The sequence below is a fragment of the Cynara cardunculus genome (assembly GCF_001531365.2).
Source record: "Cynara cardunculus var. scolymus isolate 2C chromosome LG 11, CcrdV1, whole genome shotgun sequence".
NCBI classification, from domain to species: Eukaryota; Viridiplantae; Streptophyta; class Magnoliopsida; order Asterales; family Asteraceae; genus Cynara; species Cynara cardunculus.
Window position 1 is genome coordinate 2,094,409 of NC_037538.1, and position 9,546 is coordinate 2,103,954.

Below are 9,546 nucleotides of genomic sequence, written 5' to 3' on the forward strand. Positions count from 1 at the left end.
ATCTTATAAACCTTTATATAGTTTTCATTATGAAAATTTATTTTAAGATAAAAAAATTGAAATATATAATTTAATTCACAATATGCTTCCTTTAACCCATTTTATTTTATTTTTATGTGAAAATATATGCCTTTTCAACTTTTAATTAACATTTCAATCATTTATTTGAAGATTAACAATTCAGTCATTTATTTGAAAATAAAAGATGGTGTGAGAAACGTAAGAAAGGATCTGGACTAGGGATCACTTTTTAATCTCACTTCTATCCCGTGAATTGGCTTATCACGAAAATTGGTCTGTATAATGTTGATATTCAATTATGATTAATCTAAAGGTAAAGATCATTTCTTACCTTTTTCATAACTCCCAACTCCCCATTTGAATATTTCTAAAATATTCTTCTTGTGACAAATTGCACCGTAATTATTTCACTTGGTTTTAAATTTAAATGCCAAATCTTATACATCATAATAAAGATTAAAAATATATATATTTTAACACAGAGACGACCTTATTAGTGAAAAAAATCCTTTGCTTGGGATCATCATGCTTCGAGTGAATCCAAGATTCACAAGTAAAGGTAACGTTGCCACCATTAAGAACAATGTTCTTGATGTATGTTTCTGTATGATGCTCGTTTTGTACCAACACTGCTCCTATCTTACCAAATTCTTCAGGAACCTCAAACTCACACTTGTATTTGTACATTTTACTCTCGTTGTTCAGTTCATTATAACTTGCATACGCCTTCACTGTCTCCTTCTTTTTACCTGACGCTTTATAAACATATGAAAGCAAACAATATGATAAAAAAATGTTCAATCACATAAATCATATAATATAATTAGAGCGTGACACAATAACATGTACAATTCTAGCCAGTGTACTACGATAAACGTATTTAAGATATAAAAGTGATAGTTTCTGAACTAATATATTTATATTATTTATATCTACCACTTAAGAAATGAATACTCACTGTCAAGATCAGTAGCAACAAGCTCGAGCAAAAACGATTTCCCTAAAAAATGAGAGATGCTATCAACCAACGCTCCTATAGGACCAACAGTCACACTGGCTAGCGCTCCAGTAATGGTTGGTTGAACATTGATGATACCTTCCACAATTGTGGATTTTCGAACAGAAGATGAAAACATGGCTGTTACGTTACCAAAGGTGCAATGTATTTCGGGTATAAATGCGCACAACGGTTGGCTAGGGGGTGTAGGTGATGGAGGCACAACGATAGATTTCTCAACCAATTGTTCTTTGGTGTTTAAAAACGTGAAATGGTATACCTTTATTTATACGGAAGTATTGGTCCCAATAATTGTAGCATGTGAAATATTAAGGGGTGGGCTAAAAGTATTGCTAAATGCACCGCTATACCCTAAAATCCTCCTCGTACACATCAATATTAAATATTTCCTTTTACATTTTCAATGTATAATTTGACTTGATTTTTTATTTATATAAAATGCATATAGCAATAGATAGATTGATAGATTTTTTTTTATTGAAAAGAAATCTGAAATTTAAGAAGTAACCACGTAAACATTTATATTGTATAATCTCGTGTATCATTTCAATTGTCAAATAAAAGCAAGATCTCACTGTTCGTTACTTCGAGTCTCCTTAACGTCATTGGTATTTCCTGACTATTTTTTTAAAACTTCATTGGATTAGTTGAAGTTAGGGGTATCCGCAATTCGGTTTGAGCGGCTTAACCCCCAGAACCATAGACCAAACCACAATGGCGGTTTAAATTTTTTCCTAAACGAAATGATTTGACAATAAGTGACCAAACCGATTAAACCGGACCATAAAAAGGCGATCTGATCTGACCGATTTAGGGGTTTAGGCCTTTTACGGGTTTTAACCAAAAAAAACATAACATTTATTATTATATTGAAATTTCTACCAATATAACATTGTTAGAAAATAGTGTACCAAATTATAAAAAATTGTTTATCTCTAATATTAAAACATGTTGAACAAGTTGAACACAAGTTAAATAAGTCCATCAAACAATGGTTGGAATTTTGGACAAACATTAGTCGAAAGCCAATTTGGGATTTTGGATTTGATTTCTAATGGATTTCGGAATTTTGCCAATTTAGATAGCACTGTCAATCGAAAAATGAAAACTAAAAACATAATGTATTGGACACGTTTTTTTAATAGTGCCATAAAATTAGCCTACACCATGAAAATAAATATAATTAATGTATGTGTAAGTTTCGCACTAAAAAAAGGCGCAAACTACGGACCAGACAGGATCGAGCGGTTTGGTTATTTTTTTAGACCGGATTGGATTGCTAGACTGTTCAAACCGTCAAAAATGATCTGGTTTAACTTGGTTTGAACGGTCCAACGGTTTCTTTGAACACCTATAGTTGAGATGCGCACAAACAGACCAAACAACCATGGTTACATAAACCGTGTATCTCGTATTAGACTTTGTTTCTCATTTGATTTTAGCGGTTCAAACATGGAGTTTAAGATGTACGTATGCAGTAATGAATTTTAAGATATTATACATCAAAAAACAAATGGGGTTCCATGCACCCGCTTAACTTATTTATATAAATATAATTCAATTTCTTTTTGCTATAAAAGATGCACATGTTAAACTTTGAAGAATGCTCGACGATATTATAAATACAAGAAATATCAACCAAAAAACCGAAAAAATTCTCTCATAATCAACCAAAAAACCAAATAAGTCCATCAAAATCAATAAAAACCCAAAAAAAATCTTAAATTTTTTTTGTTTGTTTGTTTATAAATGCTGTGATTTTGATTTGATATTTTTAAATAATTTTATATGAGTTTCAATCATTTAAATAAAGACGTTTTCAATAACGTATATTTAAAAACATTAAGGGTCTATAGTTTTAAAAAGAATATATTTAATAATTTACAATATATCTAAGGGAATGATTGGTTGGGTTTAAATTAAGTCATGTATGTATAAAGTTGTGGGTATGGATTAATCTGTTTGTATTGATTTGAAATATTTATCTATGAGAGAGTTTTTTCATAGATGACAATAAGTGTGCATTTCTTATTTGGGAGAGTTTTTTCATAGATGAAAGGAGTGTGTGTTTTTTAATTGGAAGATACACAAATCTCTTCCTTGGAAGCTTACTGAATAAGCAACTTTATATATCATTAAGCCACTATCAAACAGTTATATATAGCCGACGGAATAAACTGTGAGTCTCATTAAACTCATTAAGTTGTTAATAAGCAGACTCTAAATAGCAATCTATAGGTTGAAAATTGTTTATTTTAAGGAACAAACTTTCAAGAAGCACATCCTAATGCAAAACGATAATGAGACAATCTTTAAACAGTAGACGAGTACATAGACTTTTTCGATTAAAAACCATTAATGACTAAGCGTATGTTCTAAAAATATGTTCTCTTAAATTGCAATTGACTGAAGCTACAATTACGTTAGACGTAACTTAATGCTTTAGACAAATATAAATGTGCAATAGACAAGTTTCTTTGCGTGTCCATTTGTTGGCTCACATCTTATCACTTATTAAATGACATAAGTACTTTTATAAAAAAGTATAAGTTGTTTTAAACAAGCAATTCCGAACACCCCTGTAATATTGTATTTATACAGTGGTGTGTTGATCCATTATTCAACTCATTTAATGTATCGTTAACTAAAAAGATTAGACATGGGAATGGCCCCTACCCGCAGAAAGAACATGGTCCATATATCCATCCAGTTGGAGACGGGAATTCCCTGCTAAATTAGGTCTTCGAGACAGGGATCCCCATTTGTCTTACACCAGGGACATGTATTGCACTCCCTCCGCCCAATCCCGTACACGTTATATATATTAATTAATAAATAAATTAAATTATATATTATTTATTTATCCTAAATCAGTCATTCATAAATCATAATTTCCTATTTCCTGAAAATTTTGTTGCATGGTTGGACCAACATCCATTTCTTGTTGAGTAGTTGTTGTATAGTTGAATATTTATGACATTCTTGTTAACATCATATTGTAAAAAGTCATGTTGTTCTGCATAGTTATTATTAAGGAAAAGTCCAGAAAAAACCCAACAAACTTTTTCAATTTGAATGGTGTAGTTTTTAAACTATTTTTTTTAAATAAAAAACCACTAAACTTTCTCATTTTGAATGATTAAGTCATTGAACTACATTTTTAAATGAATAAACTATCGAATGTTTACAAGTCGGTTAATGTAACTTTTTAGGTTAAAATGATGTAGATAACCAATTTCTAAAAGTACGATGATTTATTTATTAAAACAAATGTTCAGGGACTTAATCAATCAAAAAGAGAAAGTTTATGATTTTTTTTCATTCAAAAAGAGAAAGTTTATGCTTTTTTTCATTCAAAAAGAGAAAGTTTAATGGTTTTTTCATTCAAAAAATAGTTCAATGACTTGATCATTCAAAATGATAAAGTTTAATGGTTTTTTCATTTAAATAGATAGTTTATGGACCAAATTATTCAAAATGAAAAAGTTTGTTGGGTTTGTTATTATTAACATCATTTTGTTGTTGCATAGTTGTTCTATTTTGTTACTACATGGTTTTTGGGTTTGTAAAAAATCCTTATTTCCCAACTAGGGATCCTCAGGATGTCGATGTGATCATATTCCTTGGGGGTGATGAGGATGGGGACATGAATAAAGATGGGAGATCAGGGACGGGGATGAGAATCGGAGTCCCCGCCCCATTCCCATGCCTAAAAAAGATCAAAATACCATAAGAAAATTAAACTAAAAATCATATAAGAGGGTTGAGTTTCAATGAGAAGAAGAGTTACAATGAGAAGCGTAAGAAGAGATCTCTACTCTTGGATACACATTAGGATGAGATGCACTGGATCAATTCCTGTGAAAAACGTAATTTGTAGGTAGACAAGAGATTAAAAATGATCAATGGTTCAGATCTTTTCTCACACTTCTCATTTTAATTCTCCCTCTCATACGATTATTCATCTGATATTTGATCATATTTTTTATTTTCAATGTTTGTGTAAATATTCAGATATTTTACCTCTCTAAATCGTACCTATGAGTGATATATACAAGATGTATATCCGTAGTTTCATTTGTTTTGTTAATATAAGTTTAGCACTCAATTAATTTTATTATATCATATAAAAAAATTAATTTTACCAAAGTGTTTTTGGCCTAGCGGTATCTAAGTCTCTTGCTTCTTACAAAGTCAGGGGTTCAAACCTCACCAATAAAGAGAAATGTATGTAAGTTTATTTGTTACAATTGTCGTATATAAAAAAATTAATTTTGCCCGACATTAACAAATTATTTATGCAATTTAAGGGGGACACAGTAATTTTAATCATCTAACTTTTGACCATTTATGTATCTTTTCTTCTTCTCTACGTTATAATGCTTATCCAATTCGCAAGTCTTGATCCACGATAGCAATTCAAAACAAAGTTAATTACGTATAATTTTAACGGTAAAATTGGTCAAAATAGTCATTTCTCTTATATAAATTGGTTTTCTAGTCATTCATCTTTTTGATTTACCAAATATCACTACTTTTGCAAGTCTCACGTCCGCCACTTGCGAATCTAGCTAAAAGACAAAAAAAATAAAAATAAATTATAGACCCCGCCGTCACAATTGTGGACCTGAGTTAAATCGGATTAAAAATTGTCTTTTAGCTGGGTCTGCAAGTGGCCAACATGGGACTTGAGCACGTAATGATATTTGGGTAAATCATAGAGATGAATGGCTAGGAGACCAATGTATATGCGAGATTTGGCCTATCTCCCTTTTAAAGGGCAATGCTATTTGCATCCCTTTAATGTCAGAATCAGGTCAAGTCATACATTGAGAATGTAAAATATAGGTTTTGATGCTGATGTTTGTGAGGAGGAAATTATTTAGTAGGAGTGCATTTAGCCACCTCTTTTTAAATTCCAAAAAAATTCGAACATTATATATAACTACATAGGTCAAAAATAATATTCAAAAAAAGAATGATAATGCTTTCTAATTGCTGCTAGATAGAAACTCGATTAACTCTAAATTTTTGCTTTTTAAGAAATTATTTTGTTGCAATCAGCTTAATGCCAACATATATTTATCTTTTATTGTTTGCTAGAAACTAAACATAAAGGACCGTCATACGATCATTCAATGTCTAATAAACCTTGTTAAATATAGAGAAACGTTTAGAGAATCAAGATCACATGCATTAATACATGAAATAATTGATCTCAAATTAATCCGAAGTGCTAGTCACATTAACCACATGATCAATTTCAAGACATAAAACATACTTCATGACTAAGTGGTTGTTTACCAAACTTTTATTGGTAAGTGCTTACCGGCAAGAGATATTACTTTTACTTACCTTATTGTATAACATTCTCGGCCATCAAAATTGGTTGTTGGTAAGCGCCTTAAACCCAGTAAACGCTTAACAAGTAAGAGTCGTTTCCCGCACTTTCCATATAAGACTCTCGTTCCTTGTTATGTCTCTTACCAGGTAAGATTCTCAGTTATTTTCATGCTCAATTGGTAAGATAAGTAATACCGGTAAACACTTACCCGATTAGAGTTTAATAAACCACGCATAAATAATAATTTAAATTTTGTACCCTTGTTTGTAACTTTACTAAATGATTTGTAACTTTACTAAGTAATGTTATTATGTTGGCTTAGTTTTGTAAGTGGATAATTATTTTAACTGTTCATCTATTATATCTTATACAGATTTTCTTGTACTAGAATAAAGATCAAAAAGTTTAAAGAATTACTTGATCATACCTGATAACGTCGTCATTTGTGTATATTATAATTGATAAAAAGATGTGTAATTACACTTTGGTTATTGAATGTGATTAAGGGGCCGTTTACCAATTTTTTTGGTTAAGTGCTGATTCGGGTAAGAGGTCTGACTGTGATAAGAGGTCTGACTGGATTAAGTGCAAATTGTATTTTCTTGTTTACCAAACATTTTGTGTTAAGTGCTGATTGAGTAAAAAAAGACCATTATATCCTCTCTTTTTTTGGAATAAGTATTAATTAAAAATTATTGTATTATTTAAACCTATTATAATTAAATAAAATTTAAAAAACTAGCCCAAGCCCAGATACATTTAAGCCCAATTATACAAATCTATATGTATTTTCACTCAAAAACCTCAAAACTCTATTTCTCTCTACAAACTTCCCTTATTTTCTCTCCCACCTCCAGACCGGCCACCGTCGCCGGCCGCCGTCGCCGCCCTTCCGTCGCCTCCCTCCCGTCGCCGCCCTCCCGTCGCCTCCCTCCCGTCGCCTCCCTCCAGTCGCCGCCCTCCCGTCGCCGCCCTTCCGTCGCCTTCCTCCCGTCGCCGCCCTCCCGTCACCCTTCAACACCTTGAACCGGACATACGCCTCCCCACCTTGAATCAAATGACCCACCTGTTTGTATGAACTGTTTGTATGAAGAAAGATGCATCTATTTAGGGTTTTAGTTGAAGAGGGTAGATTAGGAATACATACCTCTTACCATGGTAAGATTGTTGACTCCAGTAAGAGGACGGTCAGAGGTCGAAAATCTGATTGTTGATTTTGTTGTTAGGTAAACACTTTTACTTCTTACCCGGGTAAGCATCTCTTAACGGGTAAGAGGCGGTAAGAGATTAGTAAACAACCCCTAAGTTTATTTGATTTTTAAATATGTTCAGATAAACAAAGGTTGAGTTTTCCATTCTTAAATTTACAATTCAATCTTCGTGATATTTTTATTTATGCATTTATTTGATTTTCTTGTGAATTAAAAGATGACATTAAAATGAGGTAATTGAATTTTTCCAAACACACATGAAAGGACGAACGTAAAAATAAACGTGGATAGTGGTAAATGTTACCATGTGAAGAAAAGTACAGAAATGAATAATATCAACATTTCTAATTATTATTTAAAAGAAAATATCAGCATTTCGTGCGGGTTGGGATGACTTGGTACGGTTTAAATTTCGATATATATCATTTTACAATCTAGCTAAGCCTTTTGTTTAAACGATATAAAATCAAAATAGGAACACAGAAAAGAGGCAAGCAAACTAAAAAAAGTTGAAAATTCATGCAAATAAAAAAGCAAATTACAGTTAAAATTGTAATATAATTTTTAATATAGTTACTTATGGGTTGATCTAATGTCTAATTTACATATATTAATTAATCAAAGACTTAGGGACTGTTTACCAAATGTTTACCCGAGTAAGCGCTAATTACATTATCGGATGAATATGGTAAGGACCAAAAATCTTACCCGGTAAGAGCAAGGCAATGACCAAAAATCTTACCCGGTAAGTGAGAGCAACGATTCTTATCACGATAAGTGCTTACCGGGTAAATTGTTGCATACGATGCCATTTTAATAGACTAAAATCTTACTCGGTAAATAATGATAGTGTTAATTTTTGTCGATAAACACTTACCGGGTAAGTGTTTGGTAAACGACTCCTTAATAATCGTTTTAAATCCATTGTATATATTGATATCGGGTTCATTGGGTTGAGTTTGATTGGGTTCAAATTACCCTAACTCAATTCCAACCTAAATAGATGTTGTTTGGTGTAATATTGTATCAACTATGTGTCAGATTTCTTCCGACTGAATTTTATAGGTTTTTTCGGGTTGGGTTAACAGGTTGGCCATTTTTTGAGCATCCCTACTTATAACGCACTTTATTTGGACGTTTAGAGATTGGTTGCGTCATATAAGTCCAATTTTGATATGGTGATGTTTACAAATAATTAAATATTTAAAAAATAATAAATAACGACTTATTATAACTAAGCGTTAATATAAATATTTATAAATTAATAATTAAATATTGCAAATCAATGCCTTTCAAAAAACAGTACAAGTCAAGTTAAATTTTGGAGCAAATTATGCTTTTGATCCTTATAGTTTGTCCAAAGACTTATTCGTCCCTCATAACATTTGCTAGCTAACGGTGTTAACTACAGGGACTGTGGATGTTATGAAATTGAAAAGATAGGGACCATCAATGTACTTTAAGCAAACCACTGGACCACCAATGTAATTCAGGTTGAATTTTATAAAAGAATTCACTTGTGATTACCAAACATGACCTTACATGAGGTCTTATCTTTTTTTTTTTCTTTAAAGTTTGAAAAGAAAATTAGGTGTTTGATTACACCGATGTTAGAATTACGATGAAAAGTGTCGGATTTAACTACAAATGTGGCGTTAAGATAAATTTAGAGTTACCAATCAATGAATTATTGATCTACTAGAAGAGTACTCGCGCAATGCAGCGAAATACATCTCGATTTTAATGTTCTATTTTATTCTTTGTCTCTGTCGATGTTATAATACGATTTTATGTGTTTTAAAGAAAATAATAATGATTTTATTTTTGAATAAAATATAACTTTGAAGATATCATAAAAATTTGAAAAAAAATTATATCAATTTTAATATCAAATCAACTATTTAAAAGTTTTCATTTTTTATGTAATTTCTTTAAAAAAAAATTATTATAAT

General features: G+C 31.2%; 1 protein-coding gene across 1 annotated transcript in view; it reads right to left on the reverse strand.

Moving 5' to 3' along the window:
* Positions 1–1,157, reverse strand: part of LOC112520927 (linoleate 13S-lipoxygenase 2-1, chloroplastic-like) — a 7,015-nt gene extending 5,858 nt beyond the window's left edge. The window contains exons 1-2 of the mRNA XM_025129550.1: positions 980–1,157; positions 646–770 (exon numbers count right to left, since the gene is read on the reverse strand). Of these exons, the coding sequence (XP_024985318.1) occupies positions 646–770; positions 980–1,157 (303 nt within the window). The remainder of the gene's footprint in view (positions 1–645; positions 771–979) is intronic.
* Positions 1,158–9,546: the final 8,389 nt, after the last annotated feature.